The sequence below is a fragment of the Anser cygnoides genome, chromosome 6 (genome assembly GCF_040182565.1).
Source record: "Anser cygnoides isolate HZ-2024a breed goose chromosome 6, Taihu_goose_T2T_genome, whole genome shotgun sequence".
Taxonomy (NCBI): Eukaryota; Metazoa; Chordata; class Aves; order Anseriformes; family Anatidae; genus Anser; species Anser cygnoides.
The window spans coordinates 23,327,620-23,349,392 of NC_089878.1; the positions used below are offsets into that span (position 1 = coordinate 23,327,620).

At 36.6% G+C, this 21,773-nt stretch overlaps 1 protein-coding gene and 1 long non-coding RNA gene across 23 annotated transcripts in view; both read left to right on the top strand.

The window, feature by feature from the left end:
- Positions 1-9,026, top strand: part of GRB14 (growth factor receptor bound protein 14) — a 66,272-nt gene extending 57,246 nt beyond the window's left edge. For 6 of the 16 annotated variants that reach the window (XM_066999762.1, XM_066999753.1, XM_066999756.1 and 3 more), the window contains 5 exons: positions 58-174; positions 255-312; positions 403-490; positions 4,284-4,377; positions 8,347-9,026. In XM_066999762.1, the coding sequence (XP_066855863.1) occupies positions 58-174; positions 255-312; positions 403-490; positions 4,284-4,377; positions 8,347-8,493 (504 nt within the window). In that variant the 3' untranslated portion in view covers positions 8,494-9,026. The other 10 variants (XR_010832450.1, XR_010832449.1, XR_010832451.1 and 7 more) reach the window with 10 other exon arrangements.
- A 4,312-nt stretch (positions 9,027-13,338) lies between these two features.
- LOC106029942 (uncharacterized) overlaps positions 13,339-21,773 on the top strand; it is a 165,209-nt gene continuing 156,774 nt past the window's right edge. For 4 of the 7 annotated variants that reach the window (XR_010832463.1, XR_010832465.1, XR_010832462.1 and 1 more), the window contains exons 1-2: positions 13,963-14,133; positions 14,285-14,364. This is a non-coding gene — a long non-coding RNA (uncharacterized lncRNA). The other 3 variants (XR_010832460.1, XR_010832464.1, XR_010832461.1) reach the window with 3 other exon arrangements.

Below are 21,773 nucleotides of genomic sequence, written 5' to 3' on the forward strand. Positions count from 1 at the left end.
CAATAAACCGAAACAAACAAAAAACTCAACCACTAAATGTATTTTTCTTTGTTGCAGAGAAGTATTTCAGAAAATTCTTTAGTAGCAATGGATTTCTCAGGACACAGAAGCAGAATTATAGAAAATCCAATGGAAGTCCTTTCAGTTGCAGTTGAAGAAGGATTAGCATGGCGGGTATAAGCATTTTATCAGAGTACTTTTTTTTTATTTTAACAAAAAAATTTTGAAATAATCTTTACTTTTCTCTCACACAGAGGAGAGGGTGTCTACGACTCAACTCACATGGTAGTCCTATTGCCATGTCTAACATGGGTATGTGTGAGTTAATTCATTACAGAGAAATGCAATAGTTGGTTGTTTCAATAAAGGCAATGTGTTTTTTAAAGATATTTATTTCTACAGCTATACACAGATCTCAGTCTTGGTTTCATCATAAAATCTCTAGAGATGAAGCTCAGAGGCTTATTTTGCAGCATGGACTTGTAGATGGGTAAGCTAATTCTTTACATAACTCTTCAGAGACACATTTCTAGTCAACAACTGCTATTTTCATGTACTTTTTATTGTGGGGGGAGACAGAGGAAGAAAGATTTTGCACTTATCTAATAGAAATAAAATGTCTTTTATATAGGGCTATCTGGGGATCAGTTGGTTTCTATTTTATGTCTTTTGGAAGCAATAAAATGGTGATCTAACACTTTGATTCTGTCACTGACAGATTACTTGCGTCCGCTCAGAGCCAAGCACTTGAGCTCTGTATTTGCACAGTATTCTCTGTGAACTCTCAATTTTGGCACCAGTGTTTTTTGTGTCTCTTATTAGTGATGAAAGAATGAAGGAAACCATAAAAACATTGCCTAAACTTATTCCAACATGAACTATGCAGGGATAACCATTGAAAAAAAATGCTTTTACTTGTGAAATGGGTAAAAATCCTACGATCCCTTAATGGTAAACAATAAATACTAGGGTAAGACTATTCATGTTTATTTTTCTGTCATTTAAATATTAATTCAAAGAAAAATGACCAGGTATGTATTTCATGTTCAAATCCTATTTTTCATTTCTATATTTTTATCCCTACTGCTGTATTAAATGTACACGTGGGCCTTTTTTATTCAGTGACTTATTCCATGAAACTTGTGCATTTCTCTCAGTCTCTTTCCAGTTAGGTACCTGTAGCCAGGTAACTAGTTAAATTCCTTCAGTTTTAGATTAAGTGTACTTTGATGCTGTTTTCTACATCTGTGGAAAGGGTTCTAGAGGAAAAAAAAAAAAAAAAAAGAGATGGGAAGGAAGGGAAGACAAAGATAACCATACTCAGCAAGGATGGATATTTGGACTTTTTTTTTTTTTTTAAATTTCAGGGGTCTCGTTTTTAAGCCTGGGTAATCACCCTGAAAATACTTCTGCACTCTGCATTCATTTTTGCATTTGTTCCAAAAGAGAAATGGGACATGGGGATGATCTACATGTATGTCTGAGCAGTATGTCAGTCTAGGACTTGATGAATCTTTCAGTGTATGTCAGTGGCTACGCAGATACTGTTAAATGAAGCCAAGTAGACCTGGGGAATAAGCAGCAATAGCATTTGAGATGAGAAAGTGAGTATAATGCTAGGTATTAAGAATACTTGCTTAATACAGTGTTGTTTGTGGTATATTCTTGGATATATTCACAGATACACATTGTGATCTTGGTGAGGATGATACTCTTGAGTGGACTGTCTAGAATTGATTAGAACATGGTGGTATGAGCAATCATATGTTGGCATACTCCTGAGATACAATGAAGACATAAATACATTACAGCTTGTGACAAATGCTTTGCTCTTTAAAAGAAAAGGAAGGACTGAAAGAATGAATTAGCATCAGAAATACAGAAGTTTTTCATGGGAGTAATAAGATTTTAGTTTCTGCTGGGGAAAAAAAATCCAAGTTGAGCTTTTTAAGGTGTTTCAAAGATAGAGAAATGATCCCAAGCAGGGCAATCTCTTGTATATATGACAGCAGGTGGTAGGGCCTCTGTAATACCATATGTACCAACAAATGCACTGTTCATGATGGCTTATGGAAGGTGAAGGGACTTATATAAAGGAATAAAGAATCTGCAGAATTCCTAGTAGTAGAATAACTTAATGACAGAATTACAGACAACAACAATCTTTCAGGGCATGCTATGAAGGAATAATGTTTTTAGATCTACTGTTCAGATGTAGAAGAAACAAGCTTAAAGGCATTTGTGTAGCAACATTGCAGATTTCATACTTCACCCTCTTATGTTTGAAGACTTTTCAGTGATAAGTGGTTGACAGGACTGGAAACTAATTGATACTCAATAGATGAATGGGATAATAGCGTTACCAAAAGGCTCATGACAAAATACAATTGGTCATTCAGAGAATTCCTTATACGTTTATGAAAGAACAGTTTTTTTGAATCATCCAGCATGTCTAAAAAGCTCTCTTCCAACCAATATTCCTAAGATTCTATGAAGTACAGTCCTTTCTTCATAATAAAATGATGTTTTAAAAGGTTCTTCAACAGCTAAAGTAGTTCTGTTAGGATAGAGTTAGGAAAGATTTTATGTGAAGGAGAAGAAATGTTGCTCATCTCTCCTGTCCAAACAAACAACAAAAAAGTAGGAAAGTAGGCTTCAAAGGAAATGATAAATGGGAACATAAATCGTAATCCACATACATTTTCTCATTTTCTTTCCTATGCTATGTCATTACTTTGTGTATTGCTTAATGTGGATCACCGTATTTGGGTTTAGAGAACTCATTTTGTATATTGGAAAAGTGTCAAATTCTATAATGTCTTTTTTTTTTTTTCTGAATTAAAAAAAAAAAGACCAGGTCTTAATGACAAACTTAAAAAAGATTTAAGTTTATGCAAGGGATGACGACTGACAAAATTAATTCGAGTCCTGGAAAGGGGTGAGAGGCCACTAGGTGGAGAGAGAGAGCTTATTAGGAGAGCCTGAGTGTATTGAGAACTATTTGTCCTTATTTTCCTAGCCATATGCAGGGCTGACAATTATCCATCTTTTAAAACTGAATTAGTATCAGAACTCTGAATTAATCTGATTTTTTTTGATAGAAATATTAATGATTATGGACTCCAAATTTCTTAATTCCAGGTATTTTCTTACTTCTGTTGTAAAAATAAAACTCTTAAAATTTTGAGGATGAAATTAATACCCAGTACTTTGGATCTGTGTTATTAGTTTGTGAAAATTCACTGAAAGACTTTGTCTTTTTTTTTTTTTTCCATTCCCCCCCCCCCCCCCCCCCCCCCCCCCCGAATCCTTGATTTTCATGTAGTAGTTGTGCTCTCATTCCTGGTAGATGGTTGTACAAAAAAGGAGGCTAGCACTCACTTGGTTGACACCTGCAAGTCTACTTTTCCCATTTGTTTTTCCTCTTGAAAGAGGAGAATTCTTGCCAATGACTGTCCCTCCATTTCCCTTTTGTGATACGTTTGTTAACCATACCTGTTCCAGACCTGCATAGTACAAACAGTTCAGTCTCTCCACTACAAAGCTGTGAATCAGGTACTTCCCTTTGTCCTCCAAGCTGTTCTTCTCTGCCCATAGTCCAAACTCAGTGATTCAGTGAAATGGTATTCATTCTTCATCTGCATCAGATTATCGTACCAGGATTATGGCAAAACTATGTCTATAATCTGGTTGGAATCGGTGAACTACTTGCAGTGACGGTGCTGGCCATTGACAGTGTTGTCAATAACTATGCTGTAATGTATAGACTGTAGTTCTGTCTCCATGGGAATTTTATCAGTGTGCAGATGTGAGTGTACGTTTATGAATATGGGCCAGATGTGAAAATTATTCTGGTGTGTCTTGCATTACCTTTTCTGTAAACTTCCTGTTGAACATCCTTCCAAGTTTTCCCTATAAAACTTGTGATTTAGGTGACTGTCAGAGTCCGAGGAAAAATTCTCTTTAAAGCACAAACTTTGAGAGTGCTTTTCTGTCTGAAGAGATGTATTGTAATTCTATGCAGTGTAAAAACTAACGCCTACAGTGTCATTCATTCTGAAAATGCATATTTTTCACATAATAGACAAGGTGAAGAAGAATTTAAGAAAAGTATTTCAAGTGACACATTTTCAAAGAAATAATGATTAAAAGCATAATTTTTGTAATTAAGATTATCTCTGCTTCTCACAATACTTACTGTTTTAAATGTACAACAATTTTAACTGTGTATTTCCAAAGCTTTCCAGAGTGACCTTAATGTGAAAATTTTCAATCTCTTTTAGGGTATTCTTGGTACGTGATAGCCAAAGTAACCCCAAAACATTTGTATTGTCATTGAGTCATGGATTAAAAATAAAGCATTTTCAAATTGTACCCGTAAGTAAAATTTTCAATATACTGTTGTAAGCCAATACAGTCAAATAATTGTTGTAGTTTGTAGCTGTTCTTTTTTCCCTGCTATACAGATGATAATAAACATAATACCTGTATTGCTATGAATCGTAAATATTCTAGAGTTGAACATTTTCGAGCTTTGCTGTTTCATTTGTTACAAAGCTTGACTAGTGCTACGTAATCCTATGTTTTGGTTTACCTAAAAATTGCCTTGAAAAAATGCACAAATCTGTTGGAACTGGAATAGAAGCAACCATGATGGCATGAAAATTATATTTTAATGAAGATTATATCGTCTTTTTAGTCATCAGTTTAGGTGGACTGCCTGTGTATATGTGTATCACTGAATCATCTATTTAAAAGTTTTTCACTTTTATTTTGGGCCAAACACTTTTGTTTGCCTCTTTTCGTGATTTATGCTATTGTGGTATATTCACGTCCATGCCTTCTTCAGGGGGACAATTGTAACAAAAAACTGATATGCTTACTTAGTCCAGTTACTTACAGGTAAGCTGAAATTTCCTAAATTGAAGTCATATTTTCATCAGTTTTCCTTGACGATATCATCCAATTCTACAGTCAGAATGGCAGGCTTTCCCAATCCTTTCCACTCCCTCCAGAGGAGGTTTATACAGTTTTCTTTACAGATTGCTTCCGTTGAGGTGAGAAACAGTTTAGCATTATCTATCTTAGCCACAGATGCTTGAGAATAGAGAATACCTGTAGCTTTTTCTTCTGTCTTGACAAGAACCTTTCTTCCAAGCCAAATAATACTTGAACCGCTGTTTATTCCTATTTAAGTATCTGGGAGATTCTGCTGTTTCTCAGGAGAAATGTGTATAGTCGATTCACAGAATTTCTTTATGCCTTATCTAGGGCTTTAAAACAAACAAACAAACAAAACAAAAACAAAACTTTCCTGTAGAATAAGACTGAAAAATTATTGCATTATTTGGAATGTGAAAAGGAGGGAATCAATGTCAGGGAAAAGAATTATCCAGGATTTTTTCTTCATTAATTACAAGCATTGCAGAAGCCCTTCATCCAAAAGTGACAGCTATGCCCTGGTTCCTTTGTGAGCTTCAGCATATATTCAGTGATCAGAATCCCAGGTTTAAGATCTTTGTGTTTCTATTGACTATGGTTGCTTCTTGTATTTACTTTAGGATAGCTGTTGTATGGTTTAGAAACCTTTCTGAACTCTGTACAAATACTGTATGACTCTGCTTCATTGGGATGTCATTTAAGTCTCAAATTCAAGAGACCACTTTTTCTTATCAGGAAACAGACCCTTTTTTCTTTAAGAGTAGATGTGGCAGGAAGCTGCACTTGTCTTCAGTTTGCTATGGACCTGTATGATTCTCCTCTTCACTTAAAAAAAAAAAAAAAAAAAATCTGGTCAGTTCTAGTGTTCTTTTGCAGATGCAAGCAGTGCATTGCAGGAATTAATTATACATGTGACTGCTAAAACTTTGCTCTCCTGATGTAGGACCTGTGCAGAAACGGGGAATCTGTTTTGACAGACTGTCTACAGATCATATCTCAGTGCTGATGTCTGAAAGACCTGTATCACTTCAGTGCAAAAATTGTCTTATTTGAAGGAAAATTTGATTGTTTTTGTAAAGCAATTTATCCCATGCTAGTTACCGGGGCAGGGGGGTGGAGGCTGGGAATCTGCAACGAGTACAACTTAATCCAGAGAGAGAGGATGTGAGTATGGAAACTGTTAGTTCCCCACATATATGCGCGTTTCAATTCCTTTTTGTAAAGTAACTTCCAGTTGCCTTCAGTCCCTCTCATGCCATGTCCAGTATGCTGACTTACTGCTTGCTTGGTTTTTACTAGAACAATACTCTTTAAGGAGTTCAGAAAAATATTTTTGAGGAGAAAAAAGTTATGCTTCCAGTTGCTGATGATCTTCTGAATGAAGAATTCTAAGAACCAAGACTTTTTTTTTTTTTTTTTTGTGCTACTGCAGTAAGTTTGTAGCATATTAGTTGGAGATCAAGGTTACCTTCTGGAACTTTAGATCTTACTGTTCCTCCAAACTCTTGCCTTTTTCCCTCCATGGGGAAGGGGAGATAAACATTCCCCCTCAATGTTAATAAAGAAATAGCACTCTGGAATTTTTTTTAACAAGTAAAAAAAAAATAATGCAGTCTCTCAGTGATTTTTTTTTCCTCCTTACATTTAGCTTACTTCAAGTTGAAAGTGTCCCCAACAGGGTGTACACCCTGCTAGTTCAGGTTTCCCCTACATTAATGCACGTATTGTGTTAACGTTGGTAACGTGCAACAAGTATTGGAGGTAGGTAGCAGGGAATTGAGTTTAAAAAGTTGGAAAGAAAATCTTTAGGAAACATTTGAGATCCCATACTGTGAAAATTAGAAAACTTGATACCTTAATTTTATTCTTCAATTTTAGTACACTAAGCTGATAGAAGTCAATTTCACTGTAGTCTGTCCTGAAATTAGCTGTTCTGTAGTCCATGTGAATGAAGAATAATTCATATACAGCTGTTTCTGGGACTGTCTTTTTCTCATAAATGCTCTCTCATTGCAGCCTTCCTAGCTTGCAGAAGATGTTAGGTTCCTGGGCAACATAACTTTAGCAGGAGCTTTTACTTTGCAAAACACTGTTTACTTTCTTCAGAGAATTAGCAATCTGTCTGGTATTCACTTCAAGGTTTGGGGATGACTTGGAGTGGGGATAAAGCCTAAAAATGAAGTCCTAGTCAACAGAAGTCTGACTCTTTCTTGTCTTCATTGTGTTGGCAGGAAAATTGCATGCATAAACAAAGTTCAGTGGATGCTAATCCATTTTTTGTTTTTCTGATGGAACACAGGAGCTTACACATGCACACATTGATAACTCCTTAACTAGCAATGTTTGACTTGGATTGACCAAAGTCTGAGAAAAAAGAAATTACAAACAACTTCCAGACATGGTAGAAAGCAGTAGAATAATCAGGAATCATAAGCAGTTCAACAGCTGCTTCAGATGAGAAATCTTAATTGCAGGTAAGAGATAATTACATCTTCTCCATTCCCTGTACTAAGCAGGATAGTTGCATCTTTTCCTAGCACAGCATCTATTGCTCTGTGCTAGCACAATTTCAGGGTGTTCTGTTCACTACTCTTTCAGTCTTGTAAAATATCTTTTTTTTTTCCCCTCTTCTTTTAAAAAAACATTTTTTTACCCTCTTACCTATTTATATTAATACTGAATAGTCACTCTTGCGCTGAAGCTTCTTGATATTAGATATATCAACAGAAGAGGAAACATTGAGAAAGTATGTAGTCAGCAATGCAATACAGATTGTGCAAGAGCTAATGTTCAGTAACCTAGAACAGGTTGTTTTTCAAGGTATATTTTTCCGTTTCTTCTTTTTCTCCTGTATCTATTCTAGCACGTGCATTTGGAGTAGCAGCAGTTCCTTCTCCTAGACAACATATTACTACATCAAGCATGTTACTTTTGTGATAGACAGTTTCATCCAGTACACCAATGCACTAGCATGTAGCCACATTGCACCTTACAAAATAAGTGATACAAAATGTAGAAGTTATACAGAATAGTGAATTGAGCAAAAGGTGAAACCTAAGAGTAAGTTGCAGCTTGTTTGTTGACAGTTTGTAAAAACTCCATATTTATATTAACTCTAGCTATCATTCCAGAGCAAAGGCATAAAATAAAGGAGGAGTATTCTGTTATTTACTCAGCTGTTATTTCCTTTTAGGCATCTTAGAGGGAAAGGTAAAAAATACATGATTTTTTTTCTTTATTTTTGATCTTTTTGTATTTGATCAACTTATTTTTCCTTCTCTCCATAGTCATATGATTATGAATACCTTGTTCTCCATGAAGACTTCTCAAACAAGTATTCTAATCATGAAGAAATACCATATCAAAAAGAGGATTTGATGTTGTTTTGTTTTTCCATTTTTACAGTTGGAAGATGATGGGAAGCTATTTTATACCCTTGATGATGGTCAAACCAGATTTACTGATCTCATCCAGCTAGTGGAATTCTACCAACTTAATAAAGGAGTACTGCCTTGCAAGTTAAAACACTATTGCGCACGAATTGCTCTTTAACCAAAGCATCTGTTGTTTCATCAAAGGCAGAGGAAGATACTAGAATAGTTTTTCCCCTCAAGGCAATTTCTATAGTAAGAAGTGAAAAAGCATTACATTGTAAAGATTCTAAGTTTTAGCTACCAAATTAAAAAAAAAAAAAATCTATATAGGTAAGAATTTTGCATTGTGATTGTCAAAGCAAAATAACTTTATGGTTTTTAAAAACATTATTTCATATGTAATTTTTCAGTGTTGTCTTGGACTCTTGTTCTTTTTTTCCCAACTGAAAACAATTAAAAAAAAAAATATTGTGCAACTTCTACAAAAATATAACTGATTGTTCTTGGGTTTAAATGAACTTTGTCTTTCAAATGTTTCTCATAATTTCTGTTCATCATGTGGAAGAATAACATTTACTGTGGTAAGGAGAGGATGAACTGCACATTTTATTTGTAAATAAAATGAATAAATATTTTGCACTATATTTTTGAATGCTACTTTGAGGATAATCATACAAAAGGTGAAAAACTATTAAAGCTACTTGTAACTGATCCTCTGTATTGGGTTGTGCAATTTCTGCTGTAATATTTTAAAAGATTTTTTTTCTAATCTAATGACTAGATTGACACCTTTACACAGAGCTGTGGGGTGTCACTTGGCAGTGACATGTAGAGTGATATGTATAAATATGCATAAAATAGTACACCTACGTATATGCACCTATAGCATACACCTACAGTCTCTAACACATGCCCACACACAGACCTGTTAAGTGCTGTGGATTGTTTCAGAGCTGAGAAGGGAGTCAACTTCAATGGCCCTTAAAATGAACAAATAAAGGTGAATCCAATGAACTTTACTCTTTGCTGAAAAACTGGATAGAGTGTATCTGCAGTTGGTTCTTGGCTTATTTTATTATTTATCACAGTGACACATTTCAGAATAGCTACCAATTAACCAGTCTGTAGGGATTACAAAATATCTAACACTCCAACTATAAAGAGCTATTAAGGTAGACTGAGTGAAATTTTGGACTGTGGCATTAAAAATACTTCTGGTACCTATTTTGAAAGAGGGATGATACTGCTGCATTCTTGTACAAAGTCTTAAGTGAAATGGGGCTTGGATTGAAAGTTTTTTCCCTGTCCTGATGCTGTTTCTCTTTGTTTGATCTTGTTATGAGGGTTCAGGATCTGGCCCTAAGGTAAAGGCTGTAGTGGAAGGTAGTGGTTAGAGACAGTCCATCATGCTAAATATGGCCCCTCTGTCCTTTGCTTGCTTTGATTCTCTGATTATCAGACACACCAGCTGTTCTGCTCTTGGAACTGGTGGAGGAAGAAGGCAAAGGAGGCCTGGGTGAAGGATGTTGTAAGATGGACCCAAGACACAGCATCTCAAGTGCATGTATGCCGACAAGGTTGTGTAGATGGGTGCATTAGAATAGTATGGTAACTACAGCCTATGGTTTAGTTATTGTGCGCCTGTGGAAGGCAATCATAATAACGTAATGCTGTGATACTTAATTTACTGACTTGATCCACACATCACTGACCTTTTCCTCTGGTATGCAAATACAGTTTTTAAAGCTCATTAAAAAAGCAACTCTTCATAACGTGTACCAAAGATGCAACATATGTGGTGTCTGAGCTCATTACATTAGAAATGCCTTGTAAAACTCTTCACAGTCTAATAAATTTAACTCTTAAACCTTGAATATAATTTCAAATTGTAATTACAAAAATGTAGTTTTAATTAAAGCCTCTTCCGATTTAGTTTAGCAATGGGATTACTTCTGAGGTCTTGTATTATTTCAGAGATTGGCATAGAGTAAGGAGGAATTTTCTCCTCTGCAACCCTGTTTTTTAGATCATCTTCCGAGAAATGAATCGGGTTGTATACTCTAGCCTACTTGGACATGTGAAAGCTTTGCCATCATTTTTATTTGTATTTATGTATTTGCCACTATCATTGGTAGCAATGCTAACCACTCAGTGAGTACCTTTTCACCTTTGGAAAGGTAAACGTGAGGATTATGTCATGTACTGGAAGGACATCAGCCATCAAGAATCATCACCTGGTTTTTCAGTTTTCATAAGTAAAATAGAAAAAAACAACACACAAAAACAAACAAATGAACAAAAAACCCCACCCCAAAACAAAAGAACAACACGTATAATGAAGTATTGCTTAATGAGCATGGGTTTTGGACATTTGAAAGGGTTTTTAACTGGCTAGTATTTAAAGTACTCTTGCTCTGTAAAGTGGTGCCTCCTGCATTTTGACAGCTCTTTTAATTAAAATCTAAACTGAAATCTTGCTGAGAATACAAAACCTTTTTCATTTTTTTTTTTTAATCTGCATACTTTTCCTGAACTGTTTGGTTGTTTATGACTATGCCCTAGAAAAACAAAACAGTAAAACTAATATAATTTTGGCTGGTGTGTAAATCACTTAACAGGCTACTTCTTCATTTCAGTATTACAGAAGAAATATGGAAGAAATAGTCTTAATTTCAAACAAGCAAACAAAACAAAACACCACACCCCAAAAAACTCTTTGATATTTCAGACTACTTTAGAACATGCTAAATGGTACAGGTGGTTGATATATGACTTAAAAGATCCTTGCTAGCAACTAGTATTTTCTTGTCAGAAAAATGGCAAGGTTTTTTATTATATCACACAAGATATGTTTGACCATGAAGTTCTTTAAGGGTGTAAGAAATGAATGCTGTTTAATCAGAATTTTAGTATGTTACTGTGGCTTCTAATTAGGAATACTACACTTTGGTGCTCACCTTCACAAAGAAAATTGGCGAATCAGGAGTTGTTAACAGCTCAGGGAGAAAATCAGTACTATTTTGGGCAGACTGGTCTATCTGTCTCTTAACAGTTGCTTCTCGACAAAATATAGACAATTTTATATCTACCTCATAGAGGATTTAAGAACTTTTTTTTTTTTTTTTTTTTTCATTTTTTAATTGCAGTTGGTACTGTTTGGAGAGGTTTATTTTAATACTTAAGAAGGAGATATATTTTTACCTTTGGGAAGGTCAGAATCTACAGCCTTAAACTAATTGGGGGAAAATCAATGTCAAAGCAACCAAGTTTGAAGCACCCTCTTTGAAAAACACTCCATATTTTCTTCCGATTTAAAATTTTAGACTTCTGTGAGTATATCTGTGTAGTGCAGTACCAGGAAGAGATAAGCTTGCCATGCAGAGATACCAGAAGCAGTGTAACTGCAAGCACATCATTTTATCTGGGGTAATTAGCCCTGCTGGGGTACGCTCTTCAAGATGTGAGCTAGTTTAGAGATTACTCTGAAGTTTGGCATTGTATTTGTTGGCCATGCCCTTTGTGCCTTAGTTTCCAATCTTAAAATCTTTTTGGCTCAAAGGAGATTAAAAGTTAATTCATTGGTGTTTCATTATACATATACATATACGGCCAGAATTAAGGTTGCATGGGCAGCGTTAAATGACGTTTTTTGACTTCTGAATGTTTTTACATAACAATCTTATTAAGCCACTTAATGAATTTTTTGACATGTAGCAAGTCTTCATCAAACTAAATGTTTTGAGAGAGCTTTAACCCATGAAATAAAAGAGGATTACATATGTAACTAACTAGAAGTGGGGTCTTTCAATAATTGCATTTCTGTCAAATATTGTCTGTTACATCCTGGTTACACAGTTGTAGCATTTTGTGCTACCCTGGGGGTAGAATTACTCTGTAGCGTAAATAGACTTGGGGAATTTAAGATACAAACCAGCTTATTTTAAGGGAATAAGGGAATAGCGCTTTTTTTTTTTTTTTTTGTGTGTGCTATATTGTTAGAAGGTAGTCATCTTCATCTAAATTAAAGCCACTCAGCCACCATTTCCAATTAAAGTTTTAACTGTTTAATATATGTAGCTTGCAAATCAGTCTAGCATTTGTTTGTAAGTCTCATATAGTTTCTGCTACCTTTATCACTTTATTTTAGAAAGCAACCTATAAACCTATAATACAAATCAACCTGTAGTTTACATCAATTTTTATTTGGTTAGTAAAATAATTATTACTGTTTAGATATTTGGAACTACTATTCTTTAGTAGTGCAATACATTTAATTTTTAATTTCAACTTTGTAGCCATAGATTTCACTGAAATCCTTGAATATGGGACGTACCCCATTACTTGAACATACTTGCAAGCTTTCAGAGGTTAAACACTTATGGTCTATGCATAATCAATGTGTATGGTAGTGCAATTAATGTTAACTTTAATGAAATGCATGAATATTTAAAACTTAATGAATCTGACTTTACAGCATGCTTTACAGCCCGGTTCACATACGTGAACAGTATTGACTATTGGCCTCTGGATGTCAGCAGCGTATCACAAAATTCCTGTCGTCAGCCACTGTTTTCCTGCTACCTCCCAGAAATATCTGTGACTTGTGGTCTCTGCACACCTCTAGGACACCCAGTGCTTTTTCCTCTTATAAATTATTCACTTGCTCTGTACCAATTAGTTCTACCAGTTGCTAGGTTTGTTATCAAGTTAAGCTTCAAGACAAGAACCTGAACTCAATGAGTGATTAAAAATTTATTAGCAGAGATGATTAAATATGCAGATAGTCTGTGAAGCTTGTTCTTGAAACCATTATATTACCTTTTTAATACTAATGATTTGTATAATTAATTTTAAAAAAGCCTGAAAGTCTTTTAAAAAATCAGAGCAGGACATAAAAGGAAAGAGATTAAATGCAGAGGAGGCAGTGAACCTGAGTATTAAACCAGCTCATTCACATGTATAGGCAATAAAATGATTTCCTTACAGGGATAGTTTGTGTTCCACCCCCCCCCCCCCCCCCAAGATGATTATTTTATTAATCTTTTAAGCAATTTGGGAAAACTATCCACTAGTGAGCCGCATTTTCAAAACAGAATTTTATGATGAACACTAATAACACAGATTATTCCCCTAAACTTTATGGTAAAAAATTAAACTGTGGTTTCAATGTGAAGCTGCAGCTTCCTCAACATTTAAGCATATGCTTGATTTAGGCACTCGTGTGAGCCCAGAGTTTCCATGGGAACCACTCAGGCATGTTAAGGTGAGGCCAAAGGCACAGGGCTGCTGCCTTGGGAGCAGGCTGCAGGCCCGTGAGGCAAAGTTTGTCTGAGAGGGGCTGAGCCTGGCAGTTAGGTGGTAAGAGGCTGCTGCCTTTCAGCTGTGCCCAGGGCAGCAATCGGGCAGACCTAGGATAGGAGGCAGGTGGGACCTCCCAGAGTCCAGCTGAGGGAGAAATGGCCAACAGGCCAGCTGTGGAGGAGACAGGTCTGGGCTCCCCTCCCACACCAAAAGAAAAGAAATGACTTTATTTCCCGTTAAGGGAGTAGCTGGAGCAGAAATATGGCCCTGGCTTTTTGCTTTCCTGAGGGAAGTGAGCCCTAATAGTGGCACAGAGAAGCTGTGGGGAATGAAGGTAACTGGTGTCCAGCTGCAGGCCCTGAGGCTGGCTAAAGCCAACGCTGGAGGCCCTGTGAGACTTTCCAGAACATTCTCATGTGTGGATACGTGCAATGTATTAGGTTGTAATGACCCTATGAGAGCAAGCAGGAGGTGACAAGAACTGGTTACAGGTCAGGGGCATGAGAGAAGCTGAAGGGTGAGCTGCAGTCCCTCCCAACAGCAGGGAGGGGTAGGAGCAGCCCTGAGGGCTCAGTCCCATCCCCAGGAGATGGAGTGTGACCCTTATCTGAGGGGAAGGAGAGCAGAAGCCACATGTGGTTCACACTTCTCTCCTTCTTTCCTCCCAGCTCCATTTATGTGCTGCCCAGTGCAGCCCTACCAAAGAGCATTGCTGACAGAGCCTGCTGCAGATGAAGCTTGAACAAAGGTGAGAGCCTACCGCAGTATCTCCTGGGGGCCCCTCTTTCATTGGCCCTGTCCAAGGGGGGCTTTGAGCAGCCCCTGTACCCTTTGCCTCCTGAAAAGTGTGGAGTGACCCATCAGCTGCTACTGATGAGCCCCAGGATCTGAGGTACTGGAGGTCATAAGAGCTAGTGAGCATGCCCATGACACAGCTGTGTGCTCTGGGTGTGTGTTTGGAGGAGGCATATACATCAGAGTGAATGCAGCACAAATGGTAAATGAAATTGTTTATTTTTACCTTAGGTTGTGTTTGTGGAAATTATGAGGTGAGGTTGGTATACACCTCATGTTGCCTTTTTTTCTACTGTGTTTATAAATTGGAGTCCCTTTATTTTCAAGTACTAAGCTCTGCTTACCGTGCTTTAAACTTGAATTATGGTAACTGCAGTCTATGTTTCTAGACCTGGTTATAGTAGGCAGCAGAATTAGAACAGAGCATTTTGTAGAATGAGACCCACAGAAGGTATTTGTATTGCTGTTGCTACTGAATTTGCACAGTTAGAATTTCACAGTGGAGGACGTGTCTAAGTAAAAATGATTGTTCTTTATCCAAAATACCATGCCTCTTTGATGGTGTGAAACTAGACTGTGACCTAGGAGTTTCCTTAACAGACAGTAATCCTGGAGGCATTTCTTTAGTCCTGTGGGAGATGTATCAACCCAGATGTACAGCTTTCTTTTCTTACTTTTCTCCTTGCTCTGAGCTAAGTTGAAACACCACTTTCCACAAATGTATTTCAGCTTCCCCTTCCATTATACCAGCTGACTACTTGGGGTAAGAGAAGGGGCACAGCAGAGCATTACTTACAACAAGCATGATGGTATAAAAAATAGGGGAAGTTAAATGAGGTGCTTCCAGTTCTTTTCCTTATGACTGAAGCTGACTAAGTGAATGAGTCTTTATTCTTGTGTTCCTGAATATGAGGTAGGCTGATGTGTTCCCAAGGGGTATCAGAAGTTTGGATTTTTTTTTTTGTTTTTTAATGCCAGCAGAAAATTTCTAATGTGAAAAAGAGTACTTGAAAGAAAATTAAACTTTTAATTTCAAATGATTTTACCACACAAAAGGAAGCAGTTGGGAGAAAATACACTCACAGCTTTCATAGACTTTATTTATTTACCCAAAAAGCTTATTTTGTTAAATTTTAGAGAACTCTGCAATTGCCAAATCCGTGGTGTATGTTGAATGTTTGAGCTCTGGGAGATAACTCATGGGGAAAAAAAAAAATCTGATGACGGATGTGAGGTCAGCTATTCAAACTAAAATACTCTCTCCTCAGTTACATGGTATAGGGCTGTGGTGCTCAGACCATATGCATAGTTAGTTATTTTTAGGCATTTAAGGAGAATGTAAAGGAGGTGATGTGTGTAGGAGGGTGGAAGAGTAAGGAAAGAAATTTAAAAGAGATATTAACATTTGGAACAACAATAGATGATAAGCCATTAGAGAGAATTTCTTGCCCATATGCCTAACATCCAAAGGGGTTCACTTCTGTACCAAACAATTAATGAAGTTCTCACTCCTTATATGATGCACAGCACACAAACAAACACATGCATAATGCTATACATTTCAGTTTGCTCAAGATAATGTGTGAGCGTTGGCAGGATCAGAGTCAAAGATGTCAAAAATAACTTTAAGGGGTTGTGGAAATTCACAAAGTGTAATAAGGTGATACTTCACTTGGTGCTGAAGTGGAAACTGTAGCTAATATATTTAATGATGGACTGTGGTCACGGGGTTCACTGTGACTGAACAATACCCATCTCTATTTTTGAGGTAAATGAAGAGAAGTGTATGAAGTCGAACTAAAAATTAGGGGTGTTTTTCTTGCTTAATACTTGTACGCTGATACTGTTATTTGCATTTTTTTATCCTGTATTCTGTATTTAAGGGGGGGGGGGGGGGAACATGCAGAAACAAACCACCCAAAACAAAACTATCCAAAGCCTTCTTTACAAGAAAAGACTTGCAGCAGAAATCTATATTTGAAATGCCCTTGGCCTTGTGAAAATGTAAAATGCATGATACATTTGAAGAAAAATTTCCTCATTCCTTAACACTGTAGAGTTAGGCACTAAAAAGCATTATGTGAGTGAGTTAATTGTTTCTGATTTTGTTAGTTCAAACAGTATCTGCCATACAGGTGGCCCTTAAAAGGGCCTCCCCATGGCAAAGATGTACAATTGACTTGCATTACCCGTTTGCTTAGGGTAATGTGGCTGCAATAAATGGATTCTAGATTTTGTTGTATGATGAAGTGAAATTCTCCTTTGTCTATGGAAATGTGTGTTCTGCTTCTTCTTCCATTTTGAAATAAAGCAATACCTCTTAGCATGAATTTAGAACCACAGGGAGGAATGAACATGCTTTTGTCATCAAGTTGGTCAAAGGAGTTTCAGGAACTTAAGCAATTAACATTCTTCTAGACTTTCAGTCTTTTCCCTGTGTATGTAACATTTTCATAGACTTTTTTTTTTACAGGTTCATCTCTTTAAATAATTGACCAATTAAATATTTCATCTTCCTATAACTTATTCTAAAGAAAAGAGGAAAATATGTGTTCTTATAAGAAAAGCGTTGCTGGTTTGCAGTTCTTTTAGCAAGTTTTTGATGTAATCTGGAAGCAGTATGGGTTCTGTAACTGTAATTAATGAATCAAGTGCTGGAAAACATGGTACTGAATGGATTAATGAACATGTACCGTTCAGGATGCTTTCACAGTTGTCACACTCAGAGAAAAACGTATGTGATGTTATGCAGACTCCTCAAAGAAAAGTGATGGTGAAGAAATTCTTCTATACAGGGTTGTACAGACAAAGAAATTGGGCTTGAGGTAACTGAGTGCCTTTATAGAGGAGTGAGTTGCCTTTAGAGTATATCAGACCCTGTGGATAGTTCAATAGAAGAAAAATAAATAGGGAGTAAGAGCTCCTGAAGAGAGGTATGATGATGAAGAGGTGTGAGGAAGCAAGCCCCAAGAGAGAGCATAGAGAACTATGGCAGTTTAGTCAAGTTGACCATGGCAGCTTCAACCCTGAAAACCCCTAAGAACTAAAAGAATAAATGAGAAGATAAAGTGGAAGTGAAGAGGTGAGAGAACAACTACTCCAGCTGTTTATGAGGAAAAAGTCTTAATCAGGTTGACCCATGATTGTGAGGCATTCTTGCAGAGATGTGTATGAATTTGAAAATTGTCACCATCAGTCACCTGCAGAGTCTCGTGGAACAGTTCTGAGCTCATGAAGCTGTGTTTTTACTGAATAACTCTGAATGAATCACTCAGCAGTCTGAGCAAGTTTCAAACTCAGCAAGTTTCATTTAAGAAGTGTATGTGTTTGACTCTAATCTTCTTGTGCCTTGCCTAACGAGCATCAGCATAAGCTGGAGACAGTTACCGAGATGGTGAGACAGAAAGAAGTGGACAGAGGCATGGTATGAGCCAGAACTATGAGGAGTGACTAGCAGGACATCTTACTTCTCTTTTGCAATGTAGCACCATTTGGTGATTGTGTGTAGTTGTAACTAAAATGTTGTTGTCTTGTAGTTTTTTTCTAGGTTGTTTATTATGTTGAAGATAAGTAATGACTGTTACAATAGATACTTGAAAGTTTCATTGGAAGTTTCTTGAAGTGTTGAAGTAAGTTAATGCACTGTAAAGTTTTAAACTAAACTTTGCTCTGATCTCTCTGCTAAAAAGTAGTGCAGTTTAAGAAAGATACAACAAAAAGTAGAAAGGTGGAAACCAGATACATAAGCATGTTAACTTTTAATAAAAAGAAATCATTCCAGGAGACCTCATTAAGCCAGGACGATATTCTAAAAGTGAATATACATGTTGACAGCTACACCCATAAATTTGAAAACTGCAAACATGTTCAGCATAAAAGCCATTTTTGAAAAAAGCTGTTGCTCTGCCCTTGTACTAATTTAAGAATTGTTCTTTCATTCTGATTTTTATAGTTTGTCTTCACATATATAACTGGGACAGTTTAAAAAATACTTTAAAGAATCTTTCATGATGTCACAAACTTCATAATGCAGATGATTATTTTTAAAAATACATGCATTACACAATGATTTGAGGTATCAAATAAGCTCAATACCATCATTCTTTCGTTTTCTAAAGAAATAAATTGACCTGTCTTTAGACAGTACTGTATTCTTGCAAGGAACCTCTGTTTCCCAGGAGTAGTGATGTTAGTTTAAATATCTTGACTGCAGCATTAGTCTTGTGGAAAAGGTTCTCTTGTTCTATTAATGCTGCCTGAACACACAAAATCTTCACTGTGAGCACAAGATCTCAGACAGTCTCTTCTTTCAGTGCATTTCTGTCAGTATATTCAAGATATGTGCATATTTAAGTTTGCTTCAGTAAAGTAGGGACTGACACTAGCCCAGTTTGGAGAAGTGTAGCTGGTACAGAGAGACTGAGTACTCTGCTTGTGGAGACAGACTCCGATGAGGAATGAGATACGACAAGTTGTGACCTCAGGTTTGTTTTTTCATTGGTGTGGGAGGAAGGAGGAGGAAAGATTCGCTTGGTCCACTCTGTGTAGGTGGAGAGAAGATGATATTCAGAAGCTAGGAGAATTTTAAATGAAGATCAGTAATGAGAAACCCCACCACAAACAATATGGGAAGATAGCAAAAAGTCTTCAGGTGACTGAGAGGAACTGAGCAAGGGCAAAACCTAGGGTTGGAATAGTTCTCTGGCAGTATGAAACCTGAAATATGATTTTGTTTTATTTTTTTCTTTGAATAGGTAAGATATTGTTTTTTGTTTGCCATTCACACCCAGATTGTGCATACACAATCTGAAGACTTCTGTCTTGTCATATTTAGCAGGGAGCTCCTAGGTTTTCCACAGTCCTACTTTACATTTGCTTGAGAAGAGATTGTATTTCATGCTTAAATGTTTGTTACCGTAGCTCTTCTGATGAACGGCTAATACCATGTTGGCTTTCCTACTAAGAGAACAATTATGAAAATAACCTTGAATTAAAATATTTTTCATAGAAAATGTGTTCCTCTGATTTTCTTACTGAGTGGTGATGTAATAAAGAATGGGAGAGAAAAAGAATTGTTAATGGAGGGAGCTTTGTTTGAGATGAATCAGTAACTTGCCAATAAAAGCAGAAGTTATGATACAGATTTTGATATGTTCATTGAACTCTACTAGCGTAATAGTTCAAAACTTTTGATAGGTAGACACTGTTTACTATGATTATAAATGGAAGACCAAGGTAGAACTATAAGGTAAATCCTCAAGGAGTTGCATTAATACATGCGTGTTCAAATATTGATAAGATTGCGTTTAAGACCTTGTCTTAACAGCCAGAAGAACAGCTCTGCTGCTGAAGGCTTGTCAGGCACGTTGCACTGCTGAATTGAAATCTGCACGGAGTAAAGTTGTAAAAGCTACGGAGTTCCTGGACAAAACTGACAAAGAATCTTTCTAATGAGATTAATTGCTGACATAATGGTGCTGTTTCTGGCCTCTTTCAATCTAAGTGAACATAAGCTCCTTAAACAGGCTTTTTATTAGTGAATATTAGTGGAACCATCTGCTAAAGGAGAATCTGTTTGTGCAAAGTCCTACTTTATTTCTAATTAGTGGTCTCAAACAGATTTTCATCTCTCTGGTAATATGTGTATGTTATTTGAGGGTAGTAGGGAAGAGGAGTAAGAATAAATTTCTTATCTAAATCAAGTGTGTTAGTCAGCAGCAGTTCTCTGTCAGTCCCAAGGCATTCATGCTTCCTGTGTATTGAATTAGACTCCCGCTTCAGTTTTACATTTTGTAACACATTCTGCTCTGGTATCTTTGCCGTAAGCAGGGGCAGGGAAACAACTCCCAATAGAAGTACATAAAAATAAAATTTCTTTTTTAGGTGACAAATAATATTAAAAACAACTTATATGAATCCTTTGGTTTGAATACATATGCCTAGGAGATGCTTTATATAGTAGAAACCCAAGAAAATTGTGAGACTTCAGTAGTAGTGGCTTTGGCACGTTCTCTAGAGCTGCAGCTTCCAAGATCATATAATAACTTACACCATGGACTTCCAACAGCGAATCTTGCCTGTAACTTTTCAAGGTTTCTGAACTTGGAATAGAGCCAGTAACAGACGCATTAAGGGTGACCAGCAGTTTAGGGAAAACAGTTGTGGCAGGGAAAGGACTGGAGTGATGCTATATGAGGATTAAAAAACACTGGCATCAAGGAAGAGAGAAAACAGGACTACAGTCTGTGTTGTAAGAGCAAGTGCCTTGCTCTGGCACGAACACTTATATATTGTCCAATGTGTGCATTGAAAAACATCTTTAGGAGAAGGAAGAATAAAGGCTTGTTATATGATGCTGCTGAATGTGGAGTAAATACAGTGATGAAAAATCTCTCGTGTAAGAATTTCAGTTTTCCTCTGCTAACTGAACAGCATTACAGTTTTCTGCAGAGAGAGGTAATGAAGAGCAAGAGGTAAGGGCACATAGAACCATGTGTTTGGGGGGGGGAACTCAAAAAAAAACCTAGGTATCCATTACTGAAGGTGTCTTTCACTTCTTAACTGAGATCTGCCAATTTACTTGCTGTTGATCCCTCGAGACAGAAGGAAAAGATTTGTGCTTGTGTGATACATAGGGTTCAAGGAAGGAAGTGTGTTTTGGGTTGTTTGCTTTTTATTGAACATCATCCAGTGTCAAGATGGTCTATCCAAAATACTACTGGTGCCCCGCAGGGGATGTTCTGAAGTATAACCTATGTACTGTGTGCATCCTAACAGTGATTAGCAGTGCACCAAATATATCAACGTGCTGCTAGTACCTCTAATGGCAGTCAGTTGTGGCTATTCCTACATACAGATTATTTTTTTTTTTTTTTTGTAATGCCAAAACATCTTATGCTTATGGGTAAGCATCCACATTCTGTTTTTATGCCAGGTAAAGGAGATATCAGTCAAATAAGTAAACAGTGATATTTATATCTAGGCTAGCAGATTTTTAAATTATGTATTATACCTAGAAGAATACCTTTTCATTTAATGTTGTTCTTGTGCAACACAAGCTGCATTTGCACTGAAGAAGAAAATAGATAGAGCTGGGCAACTGAGCAAATATGACCATATGGTGGCATATCCTAGTACATTCTTCCACATTATGATGTGGCAGCAATAACAGTAAGACTCGCATGTTATAAATTAGCTTCTATATCTAGGTATTTTTCTTAATGATGATTTAAAAAAATCACACAGAAAAGCTCACAGTATTAATTTCACAGTGTAGTCAAAACTACCTATGTGTGTATGGTTTCTTGTTAAACCTTCTCCTCCTGTCGGGGTACTTTCCTTCTTCCATTCCTGAATACTTTG